At 39.8% G+C, this 12,478-nt stretch overlaps 1 protein-coding gene across 2 annotated transcripts in view; it reads right to left on the reverse strand.

Annotated features, from left to right (window-relative positions):
* Positions 1-12,478, reverse strand: part of FBN1 (fibrillin 1) — a 145,277-nt gene that overhangs the window by 42,957 nt on the left and 89,842 nt on the right. For both annotated transcript variants that reach the window (XM_071568892.1, XM_071568893.1), the window contains exons 23-31: positions 11,422-11,547; positions 10,440-10,664; positions 9,118-9,243; positions 8,899-9,027; positions 8,303-8,428; positions 8,048-8,173; positions 7,221-7,343; positions 3,510-3,635; positions 2,625-2,750 (exon numbers count right to left, since the gene is read on the reverse strand). In XM_071568892.1, coding sequence (XP_071424993.1) covers positions 2,625-2,750; positions 3,510-3,635; positions 7,221-7,343; positions 8,048-8,173; positions 8,303-8,428; positions 8,899-9,027; positions 9,118-9,243; positions 10,440-10,664; positions 11,422-11,547 — 1,233 coding nt within the window. The remainder of the gene's footprint in view (positions 1-2,624; positions 2,751-3,509; positions 3,636-7,220; positions 7,344-8,047; positions 8,174-8,302; positions 8,429-8,898; positions 9,028-9,117; positions 9,244-10,439; positions 10,665-11,421; positions 11,548-12,478) is intronic.

Below are 12,478 nucleotides of genomic sequence, written 5' to 3' on the forward strand. Positions count from 1 at the left end.
TGCCCTAAGCTTGTGCCAGCCCCGCTCCACCAGGGGCAAACAGGAGGGCTGTGCAGGGACAAGAGAGAGAGAGAAGGATTTGTCTCCCTGTGAAAATATCAGAGCAAGCAAATCTAAGGCTCTGCATCCACAGTGAAATATTGCAAATTTACAGGCAGCACTCCACAGCAGTGATGAATCACAAAATACAAAGACAAGTGCCAAACCAGGATTCATTTCTGCACAAGTACACGTATACTTTATTGACAGAAAAAGTACAGACAAGATATTTGTCATAAAGCTGGGCAATCTGGACCCAGGAGAGAAGAAAGAGTAGCAATCTTCTCTCTAGTGGCTATGTACTTTAGCCTGCCTAGTAAAATGTAAAAAGAACTGCTCTAGGTCAGTATTATCACAGTTTGCATTGTGAATGGAAATTAAACCATTCATAGCACTTCATCTTGTCCTGCCTCTACAATGTATATTTTTGCATAACAGTTAAAAACCTGTACTTTTGTTACCAAATTCTGTCCACATTCTTAATAAGAACCAAGGAGAGAGGAGAACTAACATCTGTGTGGGATGGGAATGTAAGTCAGTGGGTGGATTCTGAAAACTGTTAAATGATTGGGGAAAAAAACCCAAGTTTATTTGTTAAAATGGAAACAGTCAGTAATGACAAGGGAGATGAAATATTTAGACCGAACTGTAATGGAACCCAAAGGACATTATTTAGTTCTTTTCAAGAAATACAGAATCTCCCATTTAAAGTGCTGTACACATTTTAGTAATTTTTTTTCCCTTGGAAATTCCTAAAAACTGTGGATGCTTTTGATCTGTCTGTAAGACAAGAACTGAATCCAAGGGTCAAGGTGCTGTTGGCAAGGTCCCTCCACAAGAAGCATTGAAGGACACTCTCATATATTGCTGTACCTGAGCATGGAAACTTCAGCTCTGCTTGAACTGTGCAAACATGAAGTGGGGATTTCAAAGTTCTCCAGCAGTAGATCAGACATTTCTAAACCAGAATGTGAGAACCTGCATGCTGTAGTTGCAATGGGACCTGGACCTAAACAGTTTCTTCACTATGAAACCAACCTAGAAAGCTCCTGCTCTGCTTCCTGTTTTTTTATTTAAATCCAAAACACCTTGGTGGTTTGAGTATGGTCCCATCTCAGCTGTATCAGTATAACTGATACTTTAACTTCTTGTCTGAGAGCACAGGGGACTCTCGAATTACTGAGACACTCTACAGTGTCTGTTGTAATTGAGGTTTTCTGCTGTTTTTCCTGGTGAATCCCTCATCTCTGAAACATCAGCATGTAGACAAAGGCAGCAGGGAAAGATAATGATATGCAAGGAGGTGGGAAGAGCCCACATGACAGACAGTGTCCATCCAGAGGTCTGGGCTTGGCTGGGACCAGGAGGGAGGGATTTCCTGACCTCTCTGTTAACAAAAAAAATTCTGCTTGGGACATTTGCCACTACCTTGCATCACATCATGCCAAAATGGTGCTATTTCCAGGCACTTCCCCAGAAGCCATACCTCAGATTCCTCCCCTGCCCCCATGACCTTTCCCTGTCTTTTGCCTACTACTGGTTGCTTCATCTTCCCTGACTGCTCCTCGCTGGGAGCCGTATCTGTGCCATGTGTAACTGATCAGCGTGGGGGCTTCACGTCTGCAGTTCTGAAGATCTTCATATAATTTAGCACAGAAACAGAGAACATTGAAATGTTGGTCTACAGGGTACAATTAGGGATTTCTTGGATTTAAATCAGTTCATATGTAAGTCAAAGGCAGCTGTTACTAATGCACAACTATTTGTCCATGGTCCAATATGCAAAGTACAACCCCAGCCCTCAATTTTTCTATCAGAGCTGCAAAAAACCCAGCTTCATGTATTTGGGGCACTTAAAGAAGTATATTATTAACTCTGTAAAAGAAGGGCAGATTAAGAAAAGAAGTGTGTCTCAAAGACATTGCCAGAAATGTGTTTACCCTAACTCTACATTAAAAATTATATTAAACATATGTTTGCCTTCATATTTGGGCAAAGCCTAGGACTCTCAACACCTTGGCTTGAGACGCCAGCACTCGGATTATTAATGTCATGCCCTCAGACCCTGTGTATTTGAATCTCATTTGTGCTCTGGCAATACAAGAAATAAAGCAAATTCTGATTTTGCTGAGAGAATGCAGTTGTGTAACTATCATCCCCACTGTGCAAAAATTGAAAATATATTTTAGCACATATTTCATGTCATCTGGGTTTGCCAAATAATACTTTGAACACATACCTGTTATTTGCTTGCATAGCTTACATTAAACAAATCCAAACGCACTGAGGGCCTCAGGAGTTTGTCAAGTCACAGATAATGGCATATACTGTTCTCTTAGATGAACAGCAATGCAGAAATACACCCAGTGATGTTCCCAGTGGACATTTTGTCACTCAGTTCAGCCAGAAGCAGGATCAGGCTGTACCACTGAAGATTAGCTGAACACAAGCTCAGCAAATTTGGATGAGAGGTACAAAAAGAGCACAAGTAAGTGAAAAGAAGCACAGTGAGAGGAGGTTCTGAACACCAGAAATGCAGACTCACAAGTTTAATTAAGAATTAATAATTAAACGTCAAAACATACCTGTGCAACCGGTTGTGCCTTTCTTGCCTGAATATCCCATATCACAATGACAGATAAATGAGCCTTTTGTATTCTCACAGGTTCCACTCAGACAGATGTTTGGATGCAGATCACACTCATTAACATCTAAAAAAACCCATGAATTAGGATATATTAAGTAAAATTCTTAGAAAGTATTTTAGCAGAATTTCTTGAGTTAGGAGTTTTGGTACAAAAAAACGGATCTAGACATGCAGATAAAAAATGGCTCAGGTTAGTTATTACCTAACAAGCATACATTTTTATATCTGTGTAAATATACCTTTAATTCCAGCTTTTCTTAAAAACAAAGATTCAGTGCATTATCCAACGAATGACTGTGACTATTGATTATTTCTATGTATATGTGTGTGTGTACACATTTACATGCATACATTGTCTAGTTTTGTCAGATATTTCTCCCCAAATACGCTCCAGATCTCCAATTAAAATGTGAAAATGTGGTTTTGGAGATATACTGCTTCATAACTTTGTTCTTCTAAGGTACAACACTTGCACATAGTTTTGTCTTAGAGACAAGACTAAAGCAGCACTGGTGATTTTCTCGATAGAAATTTTCCACAGCATCATCACCATCACTTCCTGTCCAAGCACTCATTTATCCGAGCTGCATAAAAACCTCAGTGAAGAGGACCCAAAGATGCAATGCTAGAGATCATCATGTCTGCATCCCAATCTACAGGGATTACATCTGAATTTCTGCAGGGGTTCAGGTGCAATGGTCAGGTGGCCAAAATCAGGAGATGAGCAATACTCTTGAAATACCACTGTCTATCTGGAAACAGTGCCTTTATAAATAATTTTCCTCTATTTAATGCAAATTGGAATATATGTACTTTCACTTACCTATGCAAGTCTTCATGTCTTCAGATGCCATGAATCCATCATAGCAAAGACACCTGTACTCTCCTGGGATGTTTGTACACTGACCTCCATCACAGATGTTGGGATTGTCTTCGCATTCATCAATATCTACAGAGGAAAATCAGATGAAAATATGTTACCTTTATGCAATCAACTAACCATCATCATGGCAAGTAAGAATTTTAATGCTTTGATACACATGGTAAGACTGAATCCCTGCAAATAACTGAGTGGTACGTTGCAAAATCATTCCCATGAGTAAGCTCCTCATCACCAGCTAAAGTCAGTGTCAAAACAATCTCCTCTGACTCCAGTGGGAACAGGAACCAACTTTTCCTTCAGAGAAAAGAACCCCAGCAGAACCTTTGTCACACCACATGGACACATATAATGGGATTCTTGGATACAATCCACCATTGTTGAAGTCAATAGAAACTCTGAAGTCAAATGCAGTGACAAAAATATTTAAAAAGTCACCACACATGCAAAATACCTCGACGGGTCTCAAGGGTGGTGACAAACTGGAAACATAGAGTTGAATTCATGATGGGAATAATTATATACATACATTATTTCACTAAGAGGTTTTTCTGGCCTTTTTTTGCATTTCAGCTGACTGGCCAGGCCAGCCATGCAGTTACATGCTCCAGGATGGAAGTTGTTTTCTCAGTTCATGAAATTGGCCATCACTGATTGGGCACAAGTGGCAAAAGCAGATACTTTATTATATTATTGCAGCCATGCTAAGTTCTGGAATCTTTCAGAGCCCCTGGGGTTATGTTAGTGCTCCTTGTAAAAATCCCTAGAATCTCTCTGTGTCAGCACCAACATAGACCAGCAAGAGCAGAAATCAGAATCTCTGCCTAGTGATACCATGGGAAAAAAATCAGCACAAAAAGGACAAGATGCAGGAATCCTCTCCAAGAGAAAGGGTGTAACTCATTATCAGAGCAGTCTATTGTGGATTGCAGTAATTATGCAGCTACAGAAAAAGAACTCACTTCAATTTAAAATATTATGTTCATTATTCTGCTGTATTTCTAGCAGCCAGTGCTTGTGTGGATACACAACTTCTGCAAGGAAGAAGGTTGACCAGTCCATGTTTATCTTAACAAGCAAATAATACTGGCATGCACATTAGCCTGAAAATGTTAATTTGGAATGGAATTTGAATTAACATGCAAAATTAAGCTCTAGAAATGAGGATAATAATGACAGAAATAAAGAACTTTATTTACTAACCTGTCACTGTACTGATTTCACAGTTGGGGGAAAATCAGCTGACAAAGAACCTGTTGTTTCTCCTAATTGAGCTGATTATTTATGCATAACCTCACCAATTCAAATCTGACCTACTACTGAACTGCACAGCATTCTTACCAGCTCAATTATCAAGAAATATATTCTGTGATGGCTTCCAGCTTTGTGTGATGTTAAAGATAAAAGACATGTTCACACAGAGAGAAAACTGAAAATATAAAATAGGTGTTTCACAGACACAGGTCACAGTCCTACTATAGTTTGTACCATCACAAACATCTAACAGAGTAAAACCAGATGAGAAGAAAATGTCTCAAATATTTTTATTCTTATTTTTTGCTCAGTTTGGGCAGAGGCAAAATTTCAGCATGCAGATTTTGAATATTCACCAGATGTTTACATATGTAAAAAACATCTTTTTAAGAGAAGGGAGCAGCATTTTAGATACTAAAAGGGTGGTGAAGGTGATCCCTCACATCAGTGGATATTTTCTTAGATTTGTCCTGACATCCAAAGGTGTCTGGTGTTTCTGCTATTTAAACCTTTTTATGTGTAGCTACTGCACTCAAGTCTTTATTTTAAGAGACTACAAAAATGAAGAGCTAATAGCTATTACTGGCTGGCCTCTGAACAATATTTTTCAGAGTCAGGGCTGGATATAAAGATGTAAAAATTTACAGATAAGGTAAGATCTTACTATAAACGTCTATGGACATGTTTATGATCAAGTTAATGTGTGGACAAAACCACAGAGAATCCATCCCCTCCCCACACCTTCCTTCTGTTTTAATTTTGAGAAGGTAAGGATGGTAGTCTTCTATTCCAAAGTTTTTAGTTCAACATGGAGGAAGGTGCTCTAAATGATCTGTCCTGGTTTTGAGTCTAGAGATGGCTTTGGATGGCTAAGGACAAGCAGGGGTAAAGCACAGGACTGTTTCTAGACAGCAGACTTGAGATCCCTAAAGACTGTCCAAGTGTATACTTGGGTCATTTAGTCCTCAGTCAAGCCAAGAAGATGAAAACAGAAAAGTGTCTCAGAGACTCCAGCTCCCCCCCTCCTCCTTTCCATCTCATGTCACTGTAATCCTGTCACTTGGGTTTAAATTTTGGCTGAGGAACCATTTTCATCAACTGGTTTTATTTTTGCATTGAAAAAGTGCCCCAAACACCAATGTTTGGGCAAGTATTTGTCCAAGCTTGCCTTTTCTAGAAACTTGAGCTAATGCAAACTACTTCTAATCTAAATTCTTTAGGTTTTGAAGTAATTAATTTCAGGTTCAATCAAATCTGCACTTTTTCTAGCTGAATTCTGATGCCTGGTGGAGGTTGGCTACTTTACATCTTTCTGACAGTGCAAGCTACAATGGGGGAGGGAACTACACTTTACTCTGCTTAAAGGGTCTTTTATCTTCTGGAATGGTAGTGAATGGCCTCAGGGTAATTGAGACCCTGGTCCAAGGCCTATAAATATTTACAAATTCTAAATGTGAGCTCTCTCTATTAATTCAGTATAGAAAACTCTCCATTTGTTCAACTAAAAAGGCAATTCTATTCCAGGGGATTAACCCTGTTGTAATTCTCATGCTCTTCAAGAAACTCTTGGATGGAATTGGCAAAGAGCTGGCAAACATTGACATGCCTCAGCGGGCCAGGGGTTGTGAGGCAAGAAGTAAGAGACAAGCAGGGTAGAATCATCTTTCCAGTAACCTATGTGGAAATCACCAAGTACAATTCACTTCCTGGGATTATGACTCCCAGACTTCCAAAGAACACCCAGGCATTAGAGAGCTCTGAGTATTTTCCCACCAGCCCTGCTAAGAGCGCAAAAGAGCTGCTTCCTAAGGAAGATTCCTACTCCACATTTCATTTTCTCGGAAACTCATTCAGTTCTGAAGTAATGCAGCATACTTCCATCTGACTAAACAAAGAATTAAAAAGAGGAATTTGCTTGCTTGCTTAAGAGCAGATACCACCCAACCACAGAGCAGGGCAATCAGCTTCTTTTCTAGCTTTTCTGTCTATTCTCTCTCCCATATAACCATACAATACACATGGACAGAATTTTGGATTATGTTCACGATAATTTTTTTCATGGTCTTCAACTACTCTGTATTTGGATCTAATATAATACCTTAAGGGTGAAAATTTTATCTCCTCCTGAAAAAATTACAGCTTTTTGTTATGAAATTCAGAATCAACTTGTACACTTTCTGAAATCATGAAGAATCAATTCCCTTCAAAGCAATTCAGTCTGCAGTTGTCCAATTCTGATACTTAGGAGATGTTTACTTCAGAAAAAGAATTTCACTTTCCATGTATTTTACTTTTTTAACGGTGTATGTGTTAAAATAGCTTTAATCTTAAAAAGAAGGTCCATTTTAAAATTATTTAAATAAACCCTCACAGCAGGAAAGTTCCCAAAATGTCCCTTACCAGTGCATGTCCTGTGGTCTGGCATGAGTGCAAAGCCTTGTTTACAGCTGCATTCATAGCTGCCCTCCGAGTTAGTACAGAAGTTCTCACAGCCACCATTCATTATGCTGCACTCATCGATGTCTAAAAAGAAGAAAATTACAGTTAAAACCCACAATACCTTTTACTTCAAGGACACCGAGTCAGCTGTGCAGAACAGCATCAGTCCAGAATCCACACTCGGTATTTGCACACTGTGTGAACATTCAAGTGTTCAAGTGGGTATCATGCAAACTAGGGATATCTGACTGCATATACAAATCATTTCTTTCTACATATAGAAATATCACTTCTGGGTTAGAGCAACAAAGTTTTTGTAAGGATCAAGGTAAAAAATTACAAGGCAGAATTAAAGCCAATGGATTTTTCATGTATTTCCATGGCACATTAGAATGTATGAATGCAATTGAACCACACGACTCTACTTTGTGGTGTATCAGGAATGATAATTTTTAATAAAGTACAGAACTATTCTAACGAGTTTTTCCCTCTTAAGGATCAAAGTCTGAAGTCTTAGGCCATTTAAAAGAGCATGCAAATTTATGTATCATGATTATTTACTAGAGAAAATAATCTATTACACAGCTAACTGCAGCATTGCCATAATCATTCATTTCTCACAATAATGGATATGCACATTTTGGTGGTTTTGCACACTACTTTGGCAGACTGTAACAGAATTTTTGAGTAACAGTTAAAAATGTCTTTATATAACTGCTAAAGTGAAACAATTCTGTGTGTTTTATCTTCCCTGCTTGCCAGAGATCCCATGTAGGTCTTGTCCTTACCAACACAGTACAGCTTGTCTGGTGTGGACTGATAGCCAGGGTTGCAGGCACACTGGTACTTCCCAATCAGGTTGACACAACGGCCATTTCGACACAGGTTGGTGCTCAGGTCACACTCATTAACGTCTGTTGCAAATGAAAAAGAGGAACACTTTTTGGCTTAAATGAAAATGATACTAAAGCAAACACTAAATGCTCAGCACAGGAGTGGTATAAAACACTGTGCACAGTATGGATTTAGCCTGCATGCCTCACCTACACATGCAGAGATATTTGGTGATATCTGATGGCCTGGAGGGCAATCGCACCGAAAACTTCCCTCTGTGTTGATGCAGGTGCCACCTCGGCAGAGCAGGGGATTGCGCTGGCACTCGTCGATGTCTGTGGGGACAAGGGGAGCCATGTCACTGCAAGGTCAGCACTGCCACAGCATCAGCCCATCCTCACCACTGCCTGTTACCCATTCCAGCACCATCTGCCCTGACCGACTTTCCTATAGTCAGTCATCCTTTACATCACAGTGCAGTCAAAAAATAAAAGACAATAAATTCAAAAAGGCTTCTTTTAAATTTTAATCTACTCTAACTTCACAGTTCAGGGTGGTGTCCCACTTAGCAAAATGGACTGTGAGGATAAATTTAGCATCCCAAAATCCTGTCCCTTGCTTACATATGCTTTGGCAACCTGCAGAAGCAGCAAATTCACATTTAAAGAAAGCTTTAATAAGATTGACAACGAAAGAGAGACCTAAACCCAGGCACAATCAAACAATAAAATACCCAAACCCAACCACACCTAGCACACTAGCACATAGCATACTACTGAATACCTAAGATCTATAAAAAACATACCCATGCAGTTCTTCATCATCATGAATCCACTTTCATAGCCTTCAAAACATTCACACTCAAAGTCTCCAGGAGTATTGACACAGATGCCTTGGCCACAAAGATCAGGAGAGATGCGGCATTCATCGATATCTGTAACACAAAACAGTCACAGAATTTTCAAAGGAGTTTGTTTTTTCCTTTTCAGTTCTAAGTCATGAGAGATATATCCATGCAGTATACCTGTGCAGTTCCTCTCTTCAGAATCCAGGGCAAATCCACTGTCACATCGACACTTGAAACTGCCAATGGTATTTCTGCATTTTCCATGGGTACAAAGACTGGGGAACATTTTACACTCATTGATGTCTAAAAATGAAAGAGTATGGACATATGATGTTAACACTTCATACAAAAACAGTGCACAAAAGAGCAATGCTGACATTAGAACTCATCCTTTCTCATGACAGCGACCCCTCCTTTGGGGAAAAGCAGACCACGCTACATAAACTGATACCAACTTCCCTCTAACCAACAGTGTAGACACTCTGTTGGAATTGCCAAGAACACTTTCTGCCACAAAATGGTATTAGTCTTCCCTTTGTCCTGCAGCATCTGACCTGCAGCTAAGTAAGATTCAGTGGACAGAGGCCTAAGGCAAAGGGAACTTCCAAAAGAACTACCCTGTCTTATGATTTTTGAGAGAAAAAAATGTGACATCCATGAGTCACAGAAAACATAAGGAGCCTAAATAAAAGCACATGTCACTTTTCTTTATGGGTAATTAATGGCTTAGTAACTGTGAAACCAAGGCTGAAACTAACAACAGCAATTGTCATTCATATATATTTTCCCTTCTTTTCAGACTTCATAATGTTTAATTTTTGGGTAACTGACTTTCTTAATAAACATATTCACATCTGTTTGTGCTTCTGACATTGTACAGCTTAACCCCAGTGGTAATCCTGGAAATATGGCTTCCAGCACAGGATACAAGGGTGTCACTGTGTGATTTCCATTTAACGCTGGAAGTTTACTCACCAGAGTCATAACATGACTTGGTTTTTACAGTAAATAAATTCCCCTGATCTGAGCTATCATCGTGGAAACTATTTCCTCTATTTCTCCAAATAGCTTCACAAGAAACTCCCAAAACAATTCACCATTCCTTGCTTGTTCCACAGTAGAATGAAAGTTGCTGCACCCTTCATAGGTAAGGATTGCTCTTTCAAGGCACCCAAAGCTGACTGCCTGGTTTGTTCCAGTTCTTGTATGTGAGGTGCCAGGAGGGAAAGTCAGGCACAACTGAAGCTCTCCAGTAGAGACACAATTCTGTGTTTTGAGGCTGCATTATTACATGGTATTTTATGGTCTGTAACACAGACTAAATTCTCTTGCGTTTTATTCTGGCCTAAATTTCCATGAAATCTAAGTGGATTTTCAAACGTGCCTTAAGGTGAATGACTACCACTGAGATTTTCAAACCCAGAGGACTTGTCTGAGGGAAGAGCAAACGGGAAAGCCAGCAGGGTTTGCTGGCAACTAACCACAAACAGATCACCTACCTTTAGAGAAAGGTTTCCCGCTGATCTCTATCTTGGTGGAGAACCCAGGCCCCCTGGGACACAGGGCTTCGAACTCAGGGGATCCCCTGAGGGGACACTCCTCGCACTCGTAGCCCCAGGCAGCCCCCACAGAGCAGCAACAGGCGTCCATGCGGTGCCGGCCCGGGATCTGCGCGCGGCACTGCTCATCCTCGTGCTGCAGGTAGCAGCTCTCCAAGCGAATGTCTGTGGGGCAATTGAACATGTTGAGAAAGAAAGAGAAAACTTAGTTCACTACAGAGGAATTTTTTCCCAGAATCCCTTCACAGGACAGTTCGCTCTGTGTTTTTGTGAACTCAGGAGTATGTCAAGCTCACTGCAGGATTCCTAATAGCAAAATGTTAATGCTAAACTCAGAAATTCAGAGTTGAAGTAAGTGAAAAACACTAGTCTGAAAAATGGTGCTCAATACTTGAAGTAAATTTTGGGTTAGAAAAGGATTTTAAGCATTCACTACAAGCTATGCCTTGTCCAGAGAGAAATCTTGGACATTTACCGTCATAAATGGACAAGGAGCTTTGGGTGGACAACACACAAAACTTGGATATTCTGTTGCACCCTCCACTGAGGTGTGCAGTGTGGGTAGAAGCATCACATCCCTCCCCAGACACCCAGGTCCCAGCCCATAGTGGTGTGTTCCCCACTCTTCCAGCCCCCATGGAAGTTGGTTTCAGTGGGGCTGCAGATGAAGAGTGCCAAGAGCACAGATGATCTGCAGGGATTTGGATGAACAATCTGGAACTAAAGCAACACTATTCACCAGCTAGCAGATGGTGATGGGCTTTAGCTATTATCAGTGGAACCTGTTCCCATTCCAGTTGAACTGAGTTGGTGTCCCTGACTAATTCCATTTGAAAAATGGGCAAAGATAATTTTTCTTACTTATAAGAGAACATGCAGTTGACCATTGCCCAGCAGACCTGTACACGGAATTAATACCTACCAAGACAAGTCCGTCCAGAAGCATCTAAAGTCATTCCACTGGGGCACTGACAAACAAATGATCCCAAGGTATTGACACACTGCCCATTTGTACAAACTCCAGGAAACACCTCACATTCATTTACATCTGTTTAAAAAAAAAAAGTGAGAGTAATGACTAGCATGCTAAACAGGAACAGATCAGAAAAGTACTGAAATTCTTATGCTTTTTAGGATAAAATACAAAACCACAGCAGTTTACATGGCCTGACAAAACTGAAAACATTTATGATTTCCTACATAAGTCAGTCAGAACCAATTACAAGAAAACTGCTGATGATCAGAAATAATACAGATTGCCATTTGCCATTTCTACACATACTGAAACCAAACTCAAAAGTAATGGAAAAAGGAGGGGTATTAAAAAATTATATCTATTTTCATACTCACTGCGGGCCAGATTTTTGAAGCAAATGGGCAAAGAAAGACAAAGGTAAGTGTTATGTTATTATATACATTACACATTATTCCAACTAGATTAGGTTATGCAGTATTTTTTGATATGTTTAAATGTTTTCTGTATTTTTATTTACTTTTCATGTTTCTATCTTATCAAGCACACCTCTGCCTGCCTGGAAACTACACTACCATTTGAAATCTGGCCCTATGACCTCGTCAGCAACTAGCAACTTTATGTTAAAATAACCTCCTTATAACTGAACACAGAGTTTAACTTCATTAAGTAAAGACTGTATTTCTATATTTAAGAGGCAAATTTAGCACTTTCAAGTAAGAATAATTTGATTAAATGTGTTAGCTTGGCCTGAGCATAAATACATATTTACTAATCTAATTTTGGGGTCCTCCCATCCATGTTCCTTGTGAAAAGCATAAGCTTCACAAGCAGCCTTAGGAAAAATCCTCCAGCATTAAACAAGTGCTAAGATGAAGCATGACAATTTTTAAGACTGGAGAGGACAAGAACAAGAAATGAGAATAGAATGACTGACAATCTGTAGATGAACCTTCATGTACAGAGTAATCAACAAGTGGCCTCCAGACAAAACTCCTGGCACAAA

This window comes from Pithys albifrons, chromosome 13, assembly GCF_047495875.1.
Source record: "Pithys albifrons albifrons isolate INPA30051 chromosome 13, PitAlb_v1, whole genome shotgun sequence".
Lineage (NCBI taxonomy): Eukaryota > Metazoa > Chordata > Aves > Passeriformes > Thamnophilidae > Pithys > Pithys albifrons.